Source organism: Aotus nancymaae, unplaced genomic scaffold (assembly GCF_030222135.1).
Source record: "Aotus nancymaae isolate 86718 unplaced genomic scaffold, 86718_ANA_hifiasm-v0.15.2.pri h1tg000022l_1, whole genome shotgun sequence".
NCBI lineage: Eukaryota > Metazoa > Chordata > Mammalia > Primates > Aotidae > Aotus > Aotus nancymaae.
The window spans coordinates 7,850,959-7,877,577 of NW_026988435.1; the positions used below are offsets into that span (position 1 = coordinate 7,850,959).

A 26,619-nucleotide genomic window follows, 5' to 3' on the forward strand; every position below is an offset into this window, starting at 1 on the left:
TTGAGTAGGAGTTAAGAGGTAGGGCTAAAAATGGATGAGAGTGCCAGCCAAGGGTGACGATAAAAGCCAAGGACTTTTCTCCACCACTGACTGAAAGAGCGAATGAGATTAATCCTACATATCAAGGCAGATAGACATAAATGACAGGTCTTTATATGTACAGTGTGATCTCACATTTTAAAAAAATAAACGAGTACATGTTTGAATTTGCAAAGGCAAAATATGGAAAGATAATAAAATCTAAGTATTATTTCCTAGAAGGGAAACAATTTTGTATTTCTTTAAGATACATTAAGTCATTGTAAGAATTCTTTTAAATGTGCACTATTTCTACCAGCAAAATTAATAAAAATATAATAGGAGGGCCGGGCACGGTGGCTTATGCCTGTAATCCCAGCATTTTGGGAGGCCGAGGCCGGCAGATCATGAGGTCAGGAGATCGAGACCATGGTGAAACCCCATCTCTACTAAAAAATACAAAAATTAGCTGGGCGTGGTGGCGTGCACCTGTGGTCCCAGCTACTCCGGAGGCTGAGGCAGGAGAATTGCTTGAACCCGGGAGGCGGACGTTGCAGTGAGCCGAGATTGCGCCACTGCACTCCAGCCTGGCGCCTGGCAACAGAGCAAGACTCTGTCTCAAAAAAAAAAAAAAAAAAGATACATATATATATATCTCTATATATATATATAATATAAGCAGAAAACATTAAAGTGTTTTGTATAATGCCAATTATGTTTTTTAAAATGTTGGGAATGGAAGGCAAGGTGTGACCAATTCAAAACGACATGCGAAGTTATTAACAGTAAGTAGTTCCCTCTCAGGAGTGGCATCACCAGACAGCTATGACACTTTCTGACTTTTGTATTTTTCTGTATTTTCTGACTTTTTGTATTTTCTGACTTTTGAATTTTTCATGACAATCATTTTGATGAGGAAAAAAAGAGAGACTAAGAGGGAGGAAGGAAGGGAGTGGAAGACACAGAGAAACAGGGACAAAAAAAGAGAGATGTTTTTCTGCTTACACATTTCATATAATTTCTATTAGAAAGAAAGCTAACATGATGGATAAGTTTCAAATTTAAGCATATATTTTAGCTACCATATTTTTAACTGCCACATGCCAGGTATATTTCTCTCAGGCCTGGAAAACAGTAGTTTTCAAGACAGTCAACATCCCTGCCTTACAGGAACTTAAATGTAAGTAAGCCACGTTTGTAGTTTAAAATTTTCTAGAAGGTATACTAAAAAAGTAAAAAAAAAAAAAAAAAAAAAAAAAATTGGTAAAATTACCATTAGTGGCATATTTTATTTAACCTGATGTATCCAATCATGATCCATTATCATTTCAATATGTAACTATATACCGAAAATATTGATTGGACACTGTCTGTGGCATAATGCATGATTCATCTAAAGCTAAAGAAAAGTGTTTGCAAGTTTTCAAATTTTTAATAAGTTGATTTGTTATTTTGAATAAAAGTTTCTTATTTAGAGTCACTGTTTGGTGTCTTTATTGAAGATTATTTCACTTAAGAAACATAGTTTTCAGTGTTTCCTCATAATTTTGTAACAAAGTTTCTGTAACTGAAATAACTTTTACCATCTATCCATATAAAAGTGGTTTTCTTTATTGTGCTAGAATCCAAGCCATCTCAGAGTCTGCCAATATTATAAATTCAAATTTTTCTTAACAGATAATTTTAAAATGTTTGTTAGATATTTCATTTTGATTTCAGGCAACTAATATGCTGACTCTTTTTGATTTTGTTAATAGAAATAAAATTCACTATATAGTTGCTGAGAACGTTTCTGAATATTTTTTGCTCTGTTATAACTAACTTTTAACACAATGACCAAATAAGTTTTCCGTGTTGCTCTGACGCACCACACTGCAATTTCCATTTATCATAAAATTTTGGCAAACCTTTCACTTTTTTGTATCTATCATATTACAAGCCTTTGCACCTTCATTTTATTCTGCATAGTAGTGTGGTTTATTTTAAATTTTAAAATGTGTTCATCTTATTTGTAAGCTAAAAATGTCAGTTCATTATATTATAATTAAAACTACCTTAGGTATTTTATATTAATTTCCGATTACAAGCTACATAAGTGTTATATAACTGATGTTTTCTGCATAAAATATTCAAATAATCACAATATTACATTAGTGTGCAAAGAAAATCATGTGAAAGGTATGAATCCATTGATATCAACTAGATCTGTGATTTGCCTGTGCATGGTACTGGAAATGCACAGTACAATAAAACAATAATATCTTAAAGTGATGCAATACATAAGCCAAATGTAGTCCTATGATAATGGTGTTTATCGGAAAAGTGTTTACACTGCTTCAGTTTTTAATTTTAAAATGCGACTCTAACTACATTTCAGGTGTTCAACAGCCATGGTCATTGTATTGGAAAGTGCAGTTCTGGACATTAAAAAAAAAATTCGCCTTCATGTAGACTATATAGTATTAGACTTAGCCCTTTTCTGAAAATCTATTTCTTCTTTGGTAAAACTGGAATCATAATATACTTCAAACTTCAGAGAATATTATATGACTATAGGGGAGATCGCACAATGGAGATGATAATTGTAAAAATGTCATTTATTTCTTTATCTCTCTAAACAATTTCATAAAAATTCTTCAACAATTTTTCATATCAAAGATAGTGATATGATCTATTCAGAATTACAGATTTATAGTAAATATATCAAGGTATTTTATACGGGATAGAATTTGAAAGTGCAAAATATAATCTCCAGTGAAGGGAAGATTTTTCTCCTTCAAACAAATGGTTTTTGTATTTTATTATGAAAAATAAAGAAAAAATAAATGAAATGTTTCCTCTAATAGACGACTTGATGAAATTGCAAACTGAAGAGATGAGGGCTAATTTAGAGTTTAGTTATGAATAAGAGTACCAAGTACATATACTATGATGGCATTTCATGTTACAGATCTCAATAGCTTTCTTTTTATCATAAACAATATGATATGGTCTCAATCTTTTAAAAATATCATTTTCAATTTATTGTGTATCTCTGACGTCGTACCTTTTTGTTTGAGAAGTGTGTGGCTATACTACAGTTCATTTTCATATTCTGAAGTACTGCAATTAACACTTCTTTAGTGAAAGGGTCTAACACTCCAGTGTTACTTTTTCAAACACTTCTTACTTTGTAGTGTAAGCCTGGCACAAATCCCAGAATGTGATTTTAACACACTATTTTCCTCACTGTAGGAATTAATACAAGCTTTAGGAAAGCCGTTTTCTCTAAGTAAAAGAAATTGCTCTTAGCCCAACCCATTATTCTTCCTACCTAGAACCAAATACTCACTTAAATATTTATTGGCAAGGCATTTGATGAGGGCAAGACAGTATATAGTGTGAAGTAAGAAGGAAAAGAAAATGTGCTACAGTTCCTTAGATTTTAGGGACCTTACAATCTCGTAGGTGAAATGGGAATTAATAAATCAAAAGGATTTATTTGTAAATATTTTAAGGGACCACAGGCCAGGTGCATAGAAATACAAAGCAAGAAGAATCTCTGGCTTATGGTGATAGACAAAAGTGTTGCTATATTGTTAACAGAGAGGAGCTCAAGTAATGAATATCATACTAAAGTAGCTGGATATGGAAGTTGAGTGTTCTGAATTGGCCAAGAAGCATGAACAAGATCTGAGAGGCAGAAGAAAATTTGGGAATATTTGAGAAATTGAAGAGGCAGCAATTAGATGGAGTTTGAAGTACATTATGGATGGAGTACACTGAGAGAGTGGTTGTAAGTGAAAGAGTTTGATATAGACAAGATTAGAGGGGACCCTATGAAGCAGGCTGAAGAGTCTGGACTTTGCACAATGAACAATAGGCAGCTTTGACCTGGGTAGTGATGGTCAAAGTGGAATATAAAGACTCAGCAGGTAGAAAAGGGACTATCAAAGAATCTTATAATTAATGTTTTGAATGTGGATCTCAGGTCATTATTATTCTAAATTATGAAAAAATGGTTAAATTGTGTTACCAAACTATAATTTTTAAAGCACCATGGATCAACAAATATTTGAAAATGTAACAAAATATTAATAAAGTAAGGAATGATGCTATTTATTTCAGAATTACTGTGTGCAAAATGCTCAATATCTATTATTCCTCCTTGTTGAGGGAACAGATTTTCACAGTAATTAAATAACTTAACAAAGCTGTACAGTTAGTGACAGAGCCAGAATGTGAGTGTGTCTGAACCTAAAAGTGCAAAGCACATGATTGCTATCCCTTAATATTAAAGTGATCTTTTATGTTTTCAACCTGGAAGAGAAACAAATATGCAGGCCTGATAGATAATATAACTACTATGAAGTGAATGCTTGTGTCCCTGCAAAATGCATATGTCAAAACCTATTCCCCAATATGATACCGTTAGGAGGTGGAGTTTGGGGGAGTTGATTAAGTCATGAATAAAATAGTACCCTTATAAGCAGCTAAAAAGAGGACAGCCATGTGAGGATACAGTAAGAAGATTCCTCTAAAATTCAAAAGTGGACCCTGACCAGACACTGAATCTGCCAGCACTTTGATTTGGATTTAGTCTCCTGAATTGGGAGAAATAAATTTCTGTTGTCTCTAAGCCACTACTTTACGGTATCTTGTTATGGCAGCCCAAATGACTAACACAATAATTAAATCCATTTCTTTTTTATGAAAGACATTAAGAGATAGAAAATTTAAATGATTTTCAAAGATTACAGAGTTTCCTTGGGAAGTGACTTTTATAAAATGAACAATGTATGTTCTGTAACTGAAAGAATGGAGAAATTACCTTAATTCAATTTTTATTCTTTTTTTTTTTAGTTTTATGCATCTCACATGGTTCATGAATTTCAATAATGCTTAAGTGATTGGTGGTTTACATGAGTCTTGTTATATCAACACATGATCAATTAATATGGCATAATAATAACAAGGCAGAGTTATTACTTGGATTTGAAACGAGATAAGCAAAAGCAGGAAAAAATGAACTCACATACTGTGTGATCAAGTGGGGAATAGTTAGATTTAGTTATCATTTTGAATTTAAGGACATTCTATGCAACAGCATGAAAGAATCATAGAAAATGTAAACTTAAACTCCTTTTCCTTACAGTTATGTAAACTGACATTTTCAAAAGGCTAAGTTACTGCCAAGGATCCTCTAATCTGTCAGTGTGAAAAGTAGGTTCAGTGTCTTATACAGTTAATTCACCAATTCACTTGTTCTATGGTGGCAGGGGTTGGGGTAGTGGTAGAGAGGGGCTGAAGTTGTTGGAGAGGGACTGGAAAACTAAATGCAGTTTGACGTTGAACTATAACAGAAGATGAATTTGCAAATTTTCCTAAAGAAAGAGAAAGGTCAATAAAAGAGGCTTAGGCTGAGCGTTTTTATCCGAGGCATTTTTTTGACAAATAATTTACATAGATTAGTCCAGATCAAAAGGAAAATAAGAAGGAGGAGGAAAAAGAAAAGCCAAATGAGAAAGTAAGAAGAAAGAGACAAATAGCACTTCATTGCAATAAACCTTAACAACTTGAAAAATAGTTTTGAAGGATTGAAATTTCAATCCAGCTGGCAGAGAAGCAAAATCTTAGTATAGAGCCTGAAGAAGGAAAGAGAGGGAGACCAAGAATCTAGTCCTCGACCCTATCCCAAACTCTGTTCCACTCTCATAGAGTGCACTCCCTTGTTCTTTGCTAATCCTCTAGGCACCCAATTGTCAATCATTCCTTTAGTGATTCATTTTCTTTATCTATACTAAACTAAAATTGGCAAAATAGTTTAAAAGTTAATAAAATAAATTTTATAATCATTGGTACATTTAAAATTTTAAATTGAACAGATTTGGAAAACAAAACAAAAACTATGTATAAATACACTAAGATTTGTATATGGATACAAGGTTTTTTTGATGCTATAATGGTTTTGATTGGATAATTATTTGGGTAGGGATATCCTGTGCATTGTATATTTCGCCACATTCCTGGCCAGTACCTAGACATGCCCTAGAATATGTAGAGCATCTCTCTGATTATAACAATCAAAAGTATCTCCAGACATTGCTAAATAGCACTGGGAGCAAAATGGAAACTGGTTGACAATCACTCTTCATTACACATTGAAATAGAAAACTTTTTGATATATGGTATGAAGTAAAATCTATTACTAACATTAATTTTACCTTTTTTAACTGTTTAATGTAGCTATAAGAAATTTTTTAATTGTATATAATTCATGTTGAATTTGTATTGAGAAGCATTGTGGCAACCATCATTCCTGTTTTATATTCTAAAGCAGTGTTTTTCAATGTCCTAATGTGCATAAACTTACCTAAAGATCTTATAAAAATTCAGATTAAAATTCAGTACATTTGAGGTGGCGTGAAATTCTGTGTTTATAAGATCCTTGGTGATACTGATGAATCTAAAGAATGGATCAAATGCTGCACAGTGGAACTCTCAGGAACTTTCTATATGTATGCAAAATAGGACATAAAAAACAATGTCAATGCAACACTGTTTGTCATAATAAAAACATGTAAACACTGTTCACCCAAAAGTGAATATGTAAATTGTAATAAATTCACACTACACAGTTATATAATACTTAATATAATATTTAATATTAACATATTAAATATTATATATTTAATATATAATATATATATTAACATATATATTAACATAATATATAATATTTATGTGTGTGTATATACACATACATGATCAGTAAAAAATGAATATGAACTATATCATACCAGGATAAATCTCAAAAACATAATCCAGATCAAAAGCCACATATTTCAAAATGTTAAGTACATCATGATAAAATATATTCAAAGTTAAAATCTTTCAAAAGAATTAATTGTTAGGGACTCATAAATATTTTCTTAGGCAAATATGATTCACAGCAAGTCCATAACAATGGTTCTTTCTGGGGGGTAAAGGATATTAAGATCCTGGATGCTTATACACACTGGAGTTAGCACTTGTCTCAATAACATTTTATCTCTTTAACACATGAAATAAATAAACCAGTGAGATTTGAGAACCTCCACCTAGAGGTAGAAAACATAGAGGAAAAAATGGTTTCCTCCTGGTCTTACTGCTGTGTGCAGCCTAGGGACTTGGTGCCCTGCTTTCCAGCTGCTCTAGCCATGGCTTAAAATGGGCCAAGAAACAGCTCAGACCATGACTTCAGAGCATGCAAACCCTAAGCCTTGTCAGCTTCCACAAGGTGTTGAGCCTGTGGGTGCATAGATTTTCCTCCTAGGCCTTGGAACATGTGATGGGAGGGGCTGCTGTGAAGGTCTCTGGGACACAATTTCCCCATTGTCTTGGTGATTAATATTTGCCTCCTCTTTCCTTATGAATTTTCTGCAGGCAGCTTGAAATTCTCCTCAGAAATGGGATTATTTTTTTCTATTACATTGTCATGCTGCAAATTTTCCAAACTTTAATACTCTGCTTCCCTTTTAAAACTGAATGCTTCCAACAGCACCCGAGTTACCTCTTGAATGCTTTGCTGCTTAGAAATTTCTTCCATCAGATACTCTCAATCACCTTTCTCAATCTCAAATTCAAAGTTCCACAAATAGGGCAGAGACAAAATGCTGCAAGTCTCTTTGCTAAAATATAGCAGGAGTCACCTTTACTCCAGTTCCCAACAAGTACCTCATCTCCATCTGAGACAACTTCAGCCTGGATTTCATTGTCATCATTTTGGTCAAAGCCATTTTACGTATCTCTAGGAAGTTCCAAACTTTCCCACACTTTCCTGTCCTTTTCTGAGCCCTCCAAACTGTTCTAACCTCTTCCTGTTACCCAGTTCCAAAATTGCTTCCACATTTTCAGGTATGTTTACAGCAGCACCCCACACTACCAGTACCGGATTACTGCATTAGTCAGTTTTTATGCTGCTGATAAAGACATACCCAAGACTGGGTAATTTATAAAGATAAAAAGGTTTAATTGACCCACAGTTTCACATGGCTGGGGAGTCCTCACAATCATGGAGGAAAGTGAAAGGTACATCTTACATGGCAGCAGACAAGAGAGGGAATGAGAGCCAAAAGAAAAGGGAAATCATTTATAAAACCATCAGATAGCTTGAGACTTATTCACTACTGTGAGAACAGTGTAGAGGAAATGGCCCCATGATTCAGTTATCTCCCACTGTGTCCCTCCCACAATACATGGGAAATATGAAAGCTATAATTCAAGATGGGATTTGGGTGGGGACACAGGAAAACTATATCAATAATAACCACTTTTTTCAACATTTTGGTATTTTGCTCCCAGTCATTTCATCTTTCTTATATACATGAAATGGATATTACACAAGTGCAAACATAGACACACATAATTTTAATGTTTTACAAGGTTGGATCGTATATAAATCATACTTGATCTATCTTATAATTTTATATGTTCTCATTTAAATCATAAATGATATGGCCTCCTTGTTTTTCTTCTATCTAAAGTTTCTCTTTATCTATCGCTTATCTAAAGCTTCCGTTTGATACTTAGATACAGTAGTTTAGCTATCTCCTCTTAGTTTCATTTTTTTCTTCTATCACCTGCTCAATATCACTAGCCAGGCCCAAGAGTTCTCATGAAATATTTTTCTAGAATAGATAGTTCTATTCCTAAAGTAAATGTTGGTGCAATATTTAAAATAAATATTTTTGCTAAGAAAAAATATTACCTGTATAAATTATAGTATATTTAAATGCCTTCCTATAAATAAACGTCTAGATTATTTACCAATTTCTCACAATTATAAGCAAACAGTGATGATTACTTATTTATTTAATTCTACATTGTCACAATAATTTCTTTAAAATAAATTCCAAGGTGGAAGACCATAGGGAAAATGGTTATGTATATTATAAAGGTTTTTGATATTATTATCAAAATTATTATCCACGTTTCATAACATTTTACCTCAACTGGTATGATTGAATGTGAAAACTCATAGGATCTACTTTCTGTCTCTTAACCATTAAATAGTGTGTTCTTATGTCTAGCCCTTTCTATTTAAGGCAAAAGCATTATTAAGATGCTATTAATTTTTTTCTATTACATTTTAGATATTTTTCTTCCTTAAACATAGTAAATTGTGAGTCCTTCTACACTTCCTTAAATGTTTTCTCACCTGTAAAAGATTTGACAGGAATTTACTGACCTTTCTGGCACTAACATTTGTTGTGCCCTATGTTGGAATTTTCCTGGTATCTCAATAGATGCTGGAAGAGAGTTAGTTGAATATGTGTTGCTTGTGAAGACTTTTACCTGTAAACTTCATCTAGTTTTATTTACAAATTTAAATATCAGTAAAATATAAGTTAAAGAATTCTTTGGAAAAAAACTTGAAAATGGATACTATTAGGATTCAGAAAAAAATAAACAACTTCCAATAGAATGAAAAAGTTAAGAGCAACTAAATCATAGTCCATAAAATAAAGGAGTAAAAAGATGCTATGATGAAACAAAGAGTTTAGAAAACAGGCTAAAAGATGAAAAATTTAACAGTAAATTACATCAACAAATAAAAAGCAGTTTAACTACTCAGTTTAAAGTAATTCAACAAATATCTATAGAGTATTTAGTATGATCCAGGTACCACCAGGTCCTGAGGAGTTTGTGATGGGCAAAATATACACAGGACCTCTATTCATGAAATTTAGTCTAGTAGAGAATATGTTAAAGAAACAGTTACAAGTTATGTACTTCATCAAAGAGTAGTTCAAGATGAATATAATGTGTCAAAATGGTTTTCTAAAGAGGTTGCAGTAAGTCTTGATCTCATACATCAGTTTTTCCTCATCATTAGTGATCTACTGTACATAAGCCAGCATTATATTTGACACTCAAATACAAGAAAGAAATACTTTTGACACAAGAAATAAGACAAAGACGATTGGCATCATCAGTAACAATTTTATGTAAGTTCTTACAAATAAAAACAGGAAGAGAGAATAATTCATATTAATCCTATGAGAGAGATGAAGAACAATAAAACATTATCTATGTCAAAGAATTTAAAAAGGGAATATCTGGAATCCATGTGCACAGTGTGCAGGTTTCTTACATAGGTATACATGTGCCATGATTGTTTGCTGCACCTATCAACCCATCATCTAGGTTTTAAGCCCAGCATGCATTAGGTATTCATCCTAGTGCTCTCTCTCCCATTTCCCTCTCTAACCACCGACCACCTGACTGATTCTAGTGTGTGATGTTCCCTTCCCTGTGTCCATGTGTTCTTGTTTTTCAAATTCCACTTATGAGTGGGAATATGTGGTATTTGATTTTCTGTTCCTGTGTTAGTTTGTTGAGGACTATGGCTTCGAGCTTCATCCATGTCCCTACAGTGGACATGATCTCATTCTTTTTTATGGCTGCATAGTATTCCATGGTGTATATATGCCACATTTTCTTTATCTAGTCTATCATTGATGGGCATTTGGGTTGGTTTCATGTCTTTGCTATTGTAAATAGTGCTGCAATAAACATATGTGTACATGTGTCTTTATAGTAGAATGATTCATATTCCTTTGGGCACATATTCAGTAATGGAATTGCTGGGTCAAATGGAATTTCTAGCTCTAAATCCTTGAGGAATCACCACACTGTTTTCCACAATAGTTGAACTAATTTACATTTTCACCAGCAGTGTAAAAGCATTCCTGTTTTTCCACAGCCTCACCAGCATCTATTGTTTCCTGAATTTTTAATAATTACCATTCTTACTTGCTCATTGTGGTTTTGATTTGCAACTTAAAGTAAAATAATATATATAATATATTTTAATATACATATTTTATATATATATATATTTTTTTTTTTTTTTAAGTAACCTGAAATAAGAGAGGCCAGGTGATGACATGTAACCCCACAAGCAAGGTGGGCCCATGTATAATAAACAACAACACTGGAGTAGCAGCCATAGGGTCCTGAGAAAAAAGGAGCTGTGAAGTTGGTTAAAAGAATGCTGGTGGCAAAATACATGAATAGCAAACAACGAACTTAGTCACCCTACACAATCATAAGAAATTATGGTCTCCAGATATTTGGAAGTTAAATAACATATTTATAAATAACTAATGGATCAAAGAAGAAATTAACAAAAGAATTTATAGAATATAGCTGAATAAAAATGAAAACACAACTTATCAGTGGTAAAAAGAATGAACTGTTGATGGAAGAAACAAAATAATTATTCTTTTTTCTTTTTTTGTTCAAAATAATTATTCTATGTATAACAAGACAGAAGAGAATACATGCTGCATGATTCCATTTACATAAAACGCTAGATAATATAAGCTAACATACAGTGACAAAATGCAGATTAGAGGTCGTTTGGAGGATAGGAAGGATAGGAGAGACAGATTACAAAGTGGCACAAGAAAATGTTTGGATTTTGTTATCTGTTTCTCATCTTTATTTATAATTATCTTGATTGTGATTCTGCTTCATGGTTTTTTACATATGTCTAAACTTGTAAAATTGTATACTTTAAACATACGGTTTGCTGCATGCCAAAAACAAAGGTTCTATAGCTCTAAAAATAAGAGAAAGAACTTCAATAGCATTAACTGAATATCAATATCACCACATACTTTAGGACATTTACTCTGTTCCCAAAGACTAGGCAAAGAAAAGAAAAAACAGGTATAATACGCTGAACAAAGTTTTCAGTCTAGCAAGTGAAGAGAGATAAGAAATGGTTGCAAGATAGTGTGATTAAGAGCAGTACAACAAGTGAACACAGAATTTTAAGGCAAGAGGAAAGCCAACTAACCCCTTTGTAAGTGAATCAAGAAAAGTCTTCCCTTAAGATGTCAAGACAAAGCAGAACCCTAGAGGATAAAAATGGATAAATGGAAAGATCTTTCTAGACAGCAAAATTGTTTGTTTAAAATGTAAGATGTAAGAGAAGGCTTAACACATTCTATGTATTATAAAGAAATCAGCATGCCTGAAGCATTAGTAGGAGGTGGGAATAGAAGACAAAATCCATTTTGAGAGGTTATCATTGTTCAATCAGGAAAGGAATTTAGACTTTTCCCAGAAAAAATGGGCAGTGATTAAAGGATTATACACAGCACAGTGACATTACCAAATTCATGTCTCAGAAATACATTCAAAAGTCAACGTCTGTGTTTACAAGTTATGTTAGAGTTCTCGAAACGGACAGAACTAATAGGGTAGATGAATATATGAAGGGGAATTTATTAGAATTGGCTCACACAGTCGCAAGGTTAAGTCCCACAATAGGCTGTTGGCAAGCTGAAGAGCCAGTTGGAGTTTCAAAATCTCAAAAGTAGGGAAGCCGACGGTGCAGCTTTCAGTCTGTGGCTGAAGTCCCAAGAGCCCTTGACAAATCACTGATGGAAGTCCAAGATTTCAAAAGCTGAAGAACTTGGAGTCGATGTTCGAGGGCAGGAAGACTCCAGCATGGAAAAAAGATAAAGACAAGAAGACTCAACAAGTCTGCTCTTTCCACCTTCTTCGGCTTGCTTTATTCTCACCAAACAGCCTGCTGATTAGATGGTGTCCACCCACATTGAGGGTGATATGCCTCTCCCAGTCCACTGACTCAAATGTTAATCTTCTTTGGCAACACCCTCACAGACACACCCGGGAACGATACTTTGCATCCTTCAATCCAATCAAGCTGACATTTAATACAAACCAACACACAACTTATTGCCATATCTAGGTGATAAATGGCTATGACCACAACTATCATGGTAGCAATGGGGATGGAAGAAAAGTGCTTGATTCTAGAAGTAATAAGGTCATAGAATTCATGAAGTTAGAGAGGGACTAGCACTGAGAAAAACACCATGAAACCATGGTGACAAATAAATTGGGGCCAAGAACTGTAGATTCAAAGATGTAAAATCTGTGCAAACTCCCTTTCACAATTGCTACAAAGAGAATAAAATACCTAGGAATATAACTAACAAGGTAAGTGAAGGATCTCTTCAAGGAGAACTACAAACCACTGCTCAAGGAAATAAGAGGGGACACAAACAGGTGAAAAACATTCCATGCTCATGGTTAGGAAGAATCAATATCATGAAAATGGCCATACTGCCTAAAGTAATTTATAGATTCATTGCTATCCCCATCAAGCTACCATTGACCCTCTTCACAAAACTGGAAAAAACACCTTAAACTTCATATGGAACCAAAAGACAGCCTGCATAGCCAAAACAATCCTAAGCAAAAAGAACAAAGCTGAAGGCATCATGCTACCTGACTTCAAACTATACTACAAGGCTACAGTAATCAAAACAGCATAGTACTGATACCAAAAAAAGAGATACAGACCAATGGAACAGAACAGAGGCCTCGGAAGCAATGCCACACAACTACAACAATCTGATCTTTGACAAACCTGACAAAAACAAGCAATGGGGAAAGAATTCCCTATTTAATAAATAGTGTTGGGAAATCTGGCTACCCATGTGCAGAAATCTGAAAATGGATCCTTTCCTTACACATTATACAAAAATTAACTCCAGATAGATTAAAGATTTAAACATAAGACCTAACACCATAAAAACCCTAGAGGAAAACCTAGGCAGTATCATTCAAGATCTAGGCACAGGCAAGGACTTCACTACTAAAACACCAAAAGCAATGGCAACAAAAGCCAAAATAGACAAATGGGACCTAATTAAACTCCAGAGCTTCTACACAGCAAAAGAAAAAAATTATTAGAGTAAACTGGCAACCAACAGAATGCGAAAAAGTTTTTGCAATCTACCCATCTGACAAAGGGCTAATATCCAGAATCTACAAAGAACTAAAACAAATATAAAAGAAAAAACAAACAACCCCATCAAAATGTGGTTGAAGCATATGAACAGACACTTCTTAAAAGAAGACATTTATGCAGCCAACAAACATGAAAAAGTACTCACCATCACTGGTCATTAGAGAAATACAAATCAAAACCACATTGAGATACCATCTTACACCAGTTAGAATGGCGATCATTAAAAAAATCAGGGGACATCAGATGCTGGAGAGGATGTGGAGAAATAGGAACACTTTTACACTGTTGGTGGAAGTGTAAATTAGTTCAACCATTGTGAAGACAGTGTGGTTATTCCTCAAGGATCTAGAAATAGAAATTCCATTTGATCCAGCAATCCCATTACTGGATATATACTCAAAGGATTATAAATCATTCTATTATAAAGACACATGCACACGTATGTTCACTGAGGCACTGTTTAAAATAGCAAAGACTTGGAACCAACCCAGATGCCCATCAATGATAGACTGGATAAAGAAAATGTGGCACATATACACCATGTAGTACTATGCAACCATAAAAAAGGATGAGTTCATGTCATTTACAGGGACATGGATGAAGCTGGAAACCATCATTCTCAGCAAACTGACACAAGAACAGAAAAACAAACACCACACGTCCTCACTCATAAGTGGTTGTTGAACAATGAGAACACATGGGCACAGGGAGGGGAATATCACACAATGGGATCTGTTAGGGGGTTTAGGGGCTAGGGGAGGGATAGCAAGAGGAAGGAGGAATTGGGGAGGGATAACAGGAGAAATACCTAATGTAGGTGACAAGGGGTTGGATGTAGCAAACCACCATGGCATGTGTATACCTGTGTAACAATCCTGAATGATCTGCACATGTTTCCCAGAACATAAAGTATAAAAAAAAAAAAAAAAGATGGTGAATTCTGGCTTGGCCATGTGGAGCTTGAGATGCCTGTACCATGTTCCAATTGGAAATGTCCAATATGCAGACTGGTGACCAGAAAAGATGTGGAGAGGGAAACTGGGATTGTGAGTTATTAGTGTATATAAGAGATGCAAATTAGTGTATTTAAGAGACAGAGATTAACACTTAAGTTGAGTAGGTAAGGCAACTCCCTCGCTTCCCACTACCAGTAGACCCAGTGGAGCAAAAACATTTTTAAAACATTTTTTATTAACTTGTTTCATTTGTATAGATAGCCATGATGAACAGGTGACTTAAGAGTCCATAATTAAAATATCAACACAGTCAGCATTAAGTAGGATTATTTGTAACAGTAGTTATTCTTTCTTCATATTTATTAGCTAAAGTTGAATAAATCATTGGATTTCAGAATGTAGGATATTGACACAGAAGAATTTTCCCTACAAACACATAACTGAAAGAATTTCTCTTTATATATTTTCTTACCCATTAAACATGATCTGATTTTTCATTAAAGACAGAAAAACAGATTAGCATAGACTGTCTTCTAAGGAAAGAGAATATTAATGAGCTAGATACATTTAGGGTAAGATATATGAAATATTTCTGGTTTATGGCCAACTATGTTAAATTCATTCAACAATAATTACATAATGGCTACTATAAGTCAGACATTCAGTCATAAACATGGATTCAGTTCTGGGCTTCTAGATCAGAGTCTATTATTTAACTAGAAAATAGACTTTAGGATGATAGTTCCCTAGAAATCAAACACTAGTCTCAAAGAACTAAGAGATAATGCCTTCAAACAGAATAAAAGTTAATTTAACCATAATTTCTCATTTTCCGGAAAAATTTGAACAGTGTGTTTGGTCCGTTTCTCCATTTTACTGTATTGATATTCCTCACAGGCTTTGTTTTGGAAGATGATGACTGATTTCTATTTGGTTTTCTGGGATGCAGCTGGTAATCTTTACTGCTTATAAACTCAAGCCAGTTGACCCCTGGAGGCAACCGATGGTATCTGAGTACCTTAGGGAATATATGATGTGAGAGTGTGGGTGTCAAAAACTCACTGGAATAAGGGGCAGAAAAGGGTGAGATGGAAGAGGAAGAGGAGGAAGAATATGAAGAGGAGGCAGAAGAGGCAGAGGCAACAGATTAAGAGGAGGAAGAGGAAGTGGAGGAGGAAAAGGAGGGTGGGAGCAGGGATTGTGGCTGAGAATTTTTTTTTTTTAATATAGAACAGCCAGTCAATAGCCTGGGTCTGTTGGCCTATAACTTTGCTTTCAGGGGCTACCGTCAACCATTTTTGCTTCATACTAAGCCCCTGGATATCCCGTTCAGATGTGGGGAAAAACCGCGGCATGTTTTCTACTCCTTCAAGGTTGTTTTCAGGGGTTTCATCAGGCTGGTTTTCTTTCATAGGGAACGGGAGAGAAGATGAGAAAGTCTCTGGGAGAGAAGATGAAAAAGTCTCTGGTAGAGAAAGGATAAGAACTAATTTCACCTCTATTTTGCCCTCAGAATTGGCCTCAGGTGTTGGTATGACAAAAAGTGTTGCACAACGAGGATTTTTCTTCCATGTGAGATGGTTACATGGAGATTTTAGGCAGGAAGCACAAGCTAGGCAAACCATATAATTTGATGACAGGCGAGGACCAGGACGAGGATTTGGCCTTCCCCTCATCCTTCGAAACAAAATCTGCCTACAGAGATCCTTCTGTATTCTGGTCTTTGAGATAGAATTGACAATTTTATTTACAACATCATCAGGGACAGTTCCACCTTTAACAACACAGGGCTGACTATACTTTAAATTCCATTGACTTTCTTTATTTGGTTTTGTCTTTGGAGAAAAATCACAGCTGCTCTTACTCTGGAGTCTGAAACCCAATGTTGAAGGAGCTGTGTTCCTGGTGCAGTGTTTGGAGTTTGATAATAATTGGCCTGAGACATTTGTTTTTGGATGGGGTGATGGTAGGTGTGTGACTCTGTGTTTGTCATTTGGTGAAGTGGTATTCTAAAACTTGGAGTGACAGACAGGTGAACTGGGGGTCTGGAAGTTACAATCAAGCATAAACATTGACTGAGAATTGAGCTGAAATGATGGTAAACTCAAATGGGTGGACAAAATATGATGATGATTATTCCCTTTCTTTTGAATGGGACAACGGTAAGCTTGCAATAGTGGGGTTAGAGTTCAATACAGGTGTTTTCTGAAGTCTAGAGTCAAGAAATGGAGAGGTAAGAGCCATTTGATTGGGTTTGAAAGAAGGTGGTGTCCCAAGTAAGTCACCTGTTTGAAGTTTTGTGTTGAATGATGGTAAACTCAAAGATCTCTGATTGCGCTGCAGTAAAGATGTCCAGAAGCAGTCCAATGAGGATGTGTTCTGAGGTTTGGATTGAAGGTAATGTTGAGCTAAGGGCTCTTTGTTTGGATCCCAAGGAAGATGCTGCCCAAATGATGTTTACGGGAGGTATTTCTTGATTTTGGAGAGGAAATAATGATGAACTTGAGACTCTTTGATTAGACTTCAATGAAGGTGATCTCCAGCAAACATCTAGGCTTGAAAACGTTGTTCGAGGTTTAGAGAAGGGTAATTGTGAACTCAGGACTGTTTGATTGAGCTCCAGTGATGATGTCTTGTTGAGGTCAGATAAAGATGTTGTTTGAGCTTTGGAGTACAACAAATGAGAGTTCAGGGCTCTTTGAGCAGGCCACAATGAACTTCTCCAGTGGAGGCCTCGTGAATGTGTCTTCTGATGCTTGGTGTGGGACAATGGCAAATTCAGAGTCCTATCACAGAAGCTCTGTGAAATTTTGTACTCAGATTTGGGAGAAGGCAATACTGAGCGTCTCTGTATCTTCCTATTGGAGCTCACTGGAGGTGCTGCAAAGTGATTGCTCTGGGATTGCACTTTAGCCACGGGTTCGTTATTGAATTGATTTAGTTTTTCACCTGTATTTTGATGTGTTAATGCATTGGCCGAGGAGAGTTGGTAGACGTAGTCTAATGGTACAAAATGTTGACCATAACATGCTAATGGCACCACCTTGTGTTGTGGTAGAGGCCTTTTTAAAAGCAGTTGACTTGTGGAGATGTTTTTGGACAATGGATACTTATACATAATAATTGCTAGCTTATATCTTGTAATATTTCTGTTAATCCTCAAATAGTATAGACTATTGCAAAATTGAAATGTAGATGAGATTGAGATTATCTTCTATATTTTCTTTAGCTTCCGATACTTTTTTCTCCTGATGAAATAATGTCTGTTAACAAAATAGTAGGGAAAGGTGAGAAGAAATCCTCATAGAAATATTAATTTTCTTAAGCATTTTCTTATAGTGACTACAGCACTGGTGTTATGTCAAATTCCAGCCACTATGTGTATTCCATCTACTTAGTGTATCACTATGCATATCTTTTAAATTAACCTTTCAAAACCCCAATTCATCATCTATAAAATAGACAAATATGATATTTAACTTATTGGGCTAAAGACTAAATTTTTTTTCTTTAATTTTTTTTTAATTGCATTTTAGGTTTTGGGGTACATGTGAAAAACATGCAAGGTTGTTGCATAGGTGCACACGTGGCAGTGTGATTTGCTGCCTTCCTCCCCTTCACCTATATCTGGCATTTCTCCCCATGCTATCCCTCCCCAACTCCCCATCCCCCCGCTGTCCCCCCCACTCCCCCCCAACAGACCCCAGTGTATAGTGCTCCCCTCCCTGTGTCCATGTGTTCTCATTGTTCAACACCCGCCTATGAGTGAGAACATGTGGTGTTTGATTTTGTGTTCTTGTGTCAGTTTGCTGAGAATGATGGTTTCCAGGTTCATCCATGTCCCTATAAAGGACGCGAACTCATCGTTTTTGATGGCTGCATAATATTCCATGGTGTATATGTGCCACATTTTTCCTGTCCAGTCTATCATCGATGGGCATTTGGGTTGGTTCCAGGTCTTTGCTATTGTAAACTGTGCTGCAATGAACATTCGTGTGCATGTGTCCTTATAGTAGCATGATTTATAATCCTTTGGATATATGCCTAGTAATGAGATTGCTGGGTCAAATGGAATTTCTATTTCTAGGTCCTTGAGGAATCGCCACACTGTCTTCCACAATGGTTGAACTAATTTACACTCCCACCAACAGTGTAAAAGTGTTCCTATTTCTCCACATCCTCTCCAGCATCTGTTGTCTCCAGATTTTTTAATGATCGCCATTCTAACTGGCATGAGATAGTATCTCAATGTAGTTTTGATTTGCATTTCTCTAATGACCAGTGATGATGAGCATTTTTTCATATGCTTGTTGGCCTCATGTATGTCTTCTTTTGTAAAGTATCTGTTCATATCCTTCACCCATTTTTGAATGGGCTTCTTTGTTTTTTTCTTGTAAATCTGTTTTAGCTCGTTGTAAATTCTGGATATCAGCCCTTTGTCAGATGGGTAGGCTGCAAAAATTTTTTCCCATTCTGTTGGTTGCCGATTCACTCTATTGACTGTTTCTTTTGCCGTGCAGAAGCTGTGGAGTTTGATTAGGTCCCATTTGTCTATTTTGGCTTTTGTTGCCAATGCTTTTGGTGTTTTGGTCATAAAGTCCTTGCCTACGCCTATGTCCTGAATGGTTTTGCCTAGGTTTCCTTCTAGTGTTTTTATGGTGTTAGGTCTTATGTTTAAGTCTTTAATCCATCTGGAGTCAATTTTAGTGTAAGGTGTCAGGAAGGGGTCGAGTTTCTGCTTTCTGCATATGGCTAGCCAGTTTTCCCAACACCACTTATTGAACAGGGATTCCTTTCCCCATTACTTGTTTTTATCAGGTTTGTCAAACATCGGGTGGTTGTAGATATGTTGTGTTGCCTCCGAGGCCTCTGTTCTGCTCCATTGGTCTATATCTCTGTTTTGGTACCAGTACCATGCTGTTTTGATTACTGTAGCCTTGTAGTAGAGTTTGATGTCCATTAGTGTGATGCCTCCCGCTTTGTTCTTTTTGCTTAGAATTGACTTGGCTATGTGGGCTCTCTTTTGGTTCCATATGAAGTTTAAGGTGGTTTTTTCCAGTTCTGTGAAGAAGGTCATTGATAGCTTGATGGGGATAGCATTGAATCTGTAAATTACTTTGGGCAGTATGGCCATTTTCACAATATTAATTCTTCCTAACCATGAACATGGAATGTTTCCCCATCTGTTTGTGTCCTCTCTTATTTTGTTGAGCAGTGGTTTGTAGTTCTCCTTGAAGAGGTCCTTTACGTTCCTTGTTAGTTGTATTCCTAGGTATTTTATTCTCTTTGTAGCAATTGTGAATGGCAGCTCGTTCTTGATTTGGCTCTCTTTAAGTCTGTTATTGGTGTATAGGAATGCTTGTGATTTTTGCACATTGATTTTGTATCCTGAGACTTTACTGAAGTTGCTTATCAGTTTCAGGAGATTTTGGGCTGAGATGATGGGGTCTTCTAGATATACAATCATGTCGTCTGCAAATAGAGACAATTTGACTTCCTCCTTTCCTAATTGAATACCTTTATTTCTTTTTCTTGCCTGATTGCTCTGGCTAGAACTTCCAGTACTATATTGAATAGGAGTGGTGAGAGAGGGCATCCTTGTCTAGTGCCTGATTTCAAAGGGAATGCTTCCAGTTTTTGCCCATTCAGTATGATATTGGCTGTCAGTTTATCATAAATAGCTTTTATTATTTTGAGATACGTTCCGTCGATACCTAGTTTATTGAGAGTTTTTAGCATAAAGGGCTGCTGAATTTTGTCGAAGGCCTTCTCTGCATCAATTGAGATAATCATGTGGTTTTTGTCTTTGGTTCTGTTTATGTGGTGAAGTACATTTATAGACTTGCGTATATTGAACCAGCCTTGCATCCCCGGGATGAAGCCTACTTGATCATGGTGGATAAGCTTTTTGATGTGCTATTGCAATCAGCTTGCCAGTATTTTATTGAAGATTTTTGCATCTATATTCATCATGGATATTGGCCTGTAGTTTTCTTTTCTTGTTGAGTCTCTGCCGGGTTTTGGTATTAGGATGATGTTGGTCTCATAAAATGATTTGGGAAGGATTCCCTCTTTTTTGGATTATTTGGAATAGTTTCAGTAGGAATGGTACCAGTTCCTCTTTGTATGTCTGGTAGAATTCGGCTGTGAACCCATCTGGACCTGGGCTTTTTTTGGGAGGTAGGCTCTTAATTGCTGCCTCGACTTCAGACCTTGTTATTGGTCTATTCAGGGTTTCGACTTCTTCCTGGTTTAGGTTTGGGAGGAGGCAACTGTCCAGGAATTCATCCATTTCTTTCAGGTTTTCTAGTTTATGTGCATAGAGTTGTTTGTAATAATCTCTGATGATGGTTTGAATTTCTGTGTAATCTGTGGTGATATCCCCTTTAACATTTTTTATTGCATCTATTTGGTTATTCTCTCTTTTCTTTTTTATTAGTCTGGCTAGTGATCTATTTTGTTGATCTTTTCAAAAAACCAGCTCCTGGATTTATTGATTTTTTGTAGGGTTTTTCGTGTCTCTATCTCCTTCAATTCTGCTTTGATCTTAGTTATTTCTTGTCTTCTGCTAGGTTTTGAGTTTTTTTGATCCTGCTCCTCTAGCTCTTTCAATTTTGATGATAGGGTGTCAATTTTAGATCTCTCCTTTCTTCTCATGTGTGCACTTATTGCTATATATTTTCCTCTAGAGACTGCTTTAAATGTGTCCCAGAGATTCTGGTATGTGGTGTCTTCGTTCTTGTTGGTTTCAAAGAACATCTTTATTTCTGCTTTCATTTCATTGTTTATCCAGTCAACATTCAGGAGAAAGTTGTTCATTTTCCATGAGGCTGTGCAGTTCTGGGTTGGCTTCTGAATTCTGAGTTCTAACTTGATTGCACTGTGGTCTGAGAGACTGTTTGTTATGGTTTACATTCTTTTGCATTTGCTGAGGAAGGATTTACTTCCAATTATGTGGTCAATTTTAGAGTAGGTGTGATGTGGTGCTGAGAAGAATGTATATTCTGTGGATTTGGGGTGGAGAGTTCTGTAAATGTCTATCAGGTTTGCTTGTTCCAGGTCTGAGTTCAAGTCCTGGATATCCTTGTTAATTTTCTGTCTCGTTCATCTGTCTAATATTGACAATGGTGTGTTGAAGTCTCCCACTATTATTGTGTGGGAGTCTAGGTCTCTTTGTAAGTCTTTAAGAGCTTGCCTTATGTATCTGGGTGCTCCTGTATTAGGTGCATATATATTTAGGATCATTATCTCTTCTTGTTGCATTGATCCTTTTACCATTATGTAATGTCCTTCTTTGTCTCTTTTGATCGTTGTTGCTTTAAAGTCTATTTTATCAGAGATGAGAATTGCAACTCCTGCTTTTTTTTGCTCTCCATTTGCTTGGTAAATTTTCCTCCATCCCTTTATTTTGAGCCTTTGTGCATCCTTGCATGTGAGGTGGGTTTCCTGGATACAGCACACTGATGGGTTTTGGCTTTTTATCCAATTTGCCAGTCTGTGTCTTTTGATTGGGGCATTTAGTCCATTTACATTTAGGGTTAATATTGTTAAGTGTGAATTTGATCCTGTCATTTTGATGCTAGCTCTCTGTTTTGCCCATTGGTTGATGCTATTTCTTCATTGTGTTGATGCTCTTTACCATTTCGTGTGTTTTTGGAGTGGCTGCTTCTGGTTGTTCTTTTCTATGTGTAGTGCCTCCTTCAGGAGCTCCTGTAAAGCTGGTCTGGTGGTGATGAAATCTCTGAGTACTTGCTTGTTCTCAAAGGATTTTATTTTTCCTTCACTTATGAAGCTTAGTTTGGCTGGATATGAAATTCTGGGTTGAAAGTTCTTTTCTTTAAGGATGTTGAATATCGGCCCCCACTCTCTTCTGGCCTGTAGGGTTTCTGCTGAGAGATCTGCTGTGAGTCTGATGGGCTTCCCTTTATGGGTAACCTGACCTTTCTCTCTGGCTGCCCTTAGTATTTTCTCCTTCATTTCGACCCTGGTGAATCTGATGACTATGTGCCTTGGAGTTGCTCTTCTAGAGGAATATCTTTGTGGTGTTCTCTGTATTTCCTGGACTTGAATATTGGCCTTCCTTGCTAGGTTGGGGAAGTTTTCCTGGATAATATCCTGAAGAGTATTTTCCAGCTTGGATGCATTCTCTTCGTCACATTCAGGTACACCTATCAAACGTAGATTAGGTCTTTTCACATAGTCCCATAATTCTTGTTGACTTTGTTCATTCCTTTTTACCCTGTTTTCTCTAATCTTGCCTTCTCGTTTTATTTCATTGAGTTGATCTTCGACCTCTGATATCCTTTCTTCTCCTTGGTCAATTCGGCCGTTGAAACTTGTGCATGCTTCACGAAGTTCTCGTGTTGTGTTTTTCAGCTCCATCAATTCACTCATATTCCTCTCTAAGTTGTCCATTCTCGTTAGCATTTCATCAAGTCTTTTTTCAAGGTTCTTGGTTTCTTTGCATTGGGTTAGAACATGTTCTTTTAGCTCACGGAAGTTTCTTATTATCCATTTTCTGAAAGCTGATTCTGTCATTTCATCACACTCATTCTCCATCCAGTCTTGTTCCCTTGCTGGTGAGGAGTTGCGCTCCCTTGTAGGAGGAGAGGTGTTCTGGTTTGGGGTGTTTTCATCCTTTTTGTGCTGGTTTCTTCCCATCTTTGTGGATTTATCCACCTATCGACTTTGTAGTTGCTGTCTTTCTGATTTTGGTAATTTTAAGTCTGCAGCAGCTGAACTCATAAACCCCCTTTTCTTCCCCCTAGGTGTTCTGTCCCAGGGAATTAGGGCTTTATGATTTCCCACTGTCTTGCTACCGTTTTCCCTGCTCACAAGGTGGCAGCCTAGTCACACTCAGCCTGCAGAGGCTTCGCTGAGCTGCTGTGGGCTCCGCCCAGCTTCCGTGTGAACTTCCCTGCAGTCCTGTTTATTTGGGTGTAGTTAGAACTGCTTCCGCTATGTTGGCCTGCCCCTGTAGTGACAGAGTCTCTGTAGTGGCGGGTTACCTTGGTTATGGTAAATTGCCCTGGGAACTGCAGGGTGTTTCCCGGTGGGGGACACCCCTCCCCCACAGAGCTGGACCGTCCCGGGTTCAGCCGTGCTTCCCGTGGTGCCCTCTTTGCCCGGGAATCTCTTGGCTTGACTCCCTGCCTCAGCTCCCCTTGCTGGTCCTGAGGGTGCCCAGTCTTGTTCACTCTGCACAAGAAGCCACTGCCCCCTGCCCCAGGTGTTGGCCAAGTGGCCGCTCCAGTCCAACCAGTGGTGCTGGCAACCCATGGAGCTCCTCCATCTGTGAATCTCCTGATCTGTGGGCAGTGAAAATCTGCTGCCCTGTGAGTCACTGTGTCAGCCGAAGCAGCGGCTCTGAGATTCGTGGTGCGCCCTTGCCGGGAATCTCCTGGCTTGACTTCCTGCTTCAGCTCCTCTTGCTGGCTCAGAGGGAACTCAGTCTCTCTCACTCTGCTAAAGGAGCCGCTGCACCCCACCCCAGGGCATAGGCCGAGCGGCCACGCCACGCCGGTCAGACCAGCGGTGCTGGCGACCCGTGGGGCTCCTCCTCCTGTGAATCTCCTGGTCTGTGGGCAGCAAAAAATCGGTCTGGAAATGTGGCGTCCACTCACCCTCTGCGCTTTCTCTCAGAGCTGCAAACCCGAGTTCCTCCTAATTGGCCATCTTGGATCCGGAACCAACTAAATTTTATATATATATATATATATATATATTTTTTTTTTTTTTTTTTTCTAACAGTGTGCAGGATATTATATTATAGGTGCTCAATAAAATGTAGTAGTTATCACTGGTGCTCTTTTAATAATTGCATTTGTAAAACAAACAAAAATCTGTGATAAATTTATTTTTTGTAAAAAACACTCAACGAAAAATGACAAGGAAGCTTGAAATGTTTACTTTCAATTTAGATTCAGTTGACCATCACTATCATCTTTCAGTTTACTTCCAAAAGCCTATCGCATATGTTCAGTTATTTGTCACCACTGCAGCATTGAAACTTTTTACTATACCCTTTTAAATGACTGTTTTATTGTTATCCATTATTTCTCCACACACTGATCCTCTACCCTTATTGTCCTATTCTTTTTCAAGGCTTCATTGAATTCTTTACTTTGCTCTAACCCCAATTTAGTTGTAAGAGTTTTATTACCAAGTTTCACCTATTTTCAATTTATTTCTAAGTAATCACATTAGTTATATTTAGGATTTTTATATGAACTAGAGGCTTGTTAAAAAGATAGAACCTTTTAGCTGGTCAAAAGTGACACAAGCATCTACCACTCAAGAAAGAGACCTATGCTACTTCTTGAAGGCAATACATAGGGTGTCATGTCACACAACTTTATTTTTCATGGCCAAAGGTTTGTTCTTCAGGTTTTAAAGCCAAGATACATGACACAATTAAAAAAAAAAAAAAAACTAAAGATTCTGAAATCAGTCAATTAAGTCCTTGTCTTGAGTCCCTTGAAGAATGAAAAGTCTTAGAATTTGGTTCCATGACTATTTCTGTGTTTCCATGACTTACCAACTCAATTTCTGATGGACAAATTTATTTCTCATATATGCCAACTTATCCAGTTAATTTACTACCAATTCTATTATTGATAGAAGTTTTTGTCTTTATATCAAGGTAACTTTTCACATAGTTACTTTTCCTTTGCATTTATTTTTAAAATATGTCTTAGCAGTATCATAATTCACTTGTTTTTCAAGCCTTGCAACATTCTTTGTGGAATTTTCCAAGTACCAACAACATTAGTCATATACGATTAACTAATGTTTTGTTTCTAGTCCTAGTTTATCTCTTGAGCTTCCAAATAGTATTTCCAAATAATCATCAAGCTTCTTCATCCAAAAGTTCCAAAGACGATTTAAAAACAAAACAAGAAAAATTTAATAAAGTTATTTCTCTTTCCAGAGAAATCTTTTTCTGTAACCTCTGTCTCAGTTCCAAACACTTAGTCATTTAATTCAGATACTTTGAAATCATTCCAGGCAGCTTCACCCTCCCAAACCATTTAGACACCAAGACCTGTTGATTTTATCACTTCCATATCTTAATTCACTGTTTTCTATAGAATTCCACCATTATAGGGTACATCTTATTTAGACTGTATAATTATAGTAACTTCTACATATCTTTTCAATATGACTTCACTCTCTCTCTTCTCCTTCTTTCCTGTGAGACATGTAAAAGCAAACTCTTACTGGTGAGACACCACTGCTGCTCACTCAAAGATTTTCATCGCTTTCCACATGCCTGCATGAGTAATAAACCTGAAGTTTCTCTAGCTTGTTGGACCTGGGGTGAGGGGAGAAATGCACAATCTACAATATACTACAGACTATCCTACTAAACTTCTAGACGGCAAAATGAAATAACTTCATAAACTCGGAGTATGCAAAGATTTCTTAAATAGAGCAAAGTAGTAGCCATTAAGAATTGATAAATTTAATAACTCCCAATAACCAAAAGACATCATATTAGAAAGAATAAAGGCAAATTACAATACATATATATATATATATATATATATATATGAAAAAGACTCATCCCCATGATAATCTCTGCATATTACTAAGAAAAAAAGGCAATGCAATTAGCAAAACACATGAACAACCACTTCACAAACAAGGATATCCAAATGGCTAACACATATACGAAAAAAAGCTCAGCTTCATTAAAATCAATGAAGTCCAGCCTGGGCAATGTGGCAAAATCCTGTCTCTACAAAAAAAAAAAAAAATTTAGCTGAGCTTATCGATGAGCATCTGTAGTCTCAGCTACCCTGAGCCCAGAGAATCAAGGCTGCAGTG

General features: G+C 36.4%; 1 protein-coding gene across 1 annotated transcript; it reads right to left on the reverse strand.

Moving 5' to 3' along the window:
- Positions 1-15,601: 15,601 nt before the first annotated feature.
- On the reverse strand, positions 15,602-17,908 carry CSNKA2IP (casein kinase 2 subunit alpha' interacting protein). The gene is given in 4 exon segments (XM_064379939.1): positions 15,602-16,012; positions 16,014-16,893; positions 16,895-17,187; positions 17,189-17,908. Coding segments are annotated over 4 exon segments (2,304 nt in total).
- Between the last annotated feature and the right edge of the window lie 8,711 nt (positions 17,909-26,619).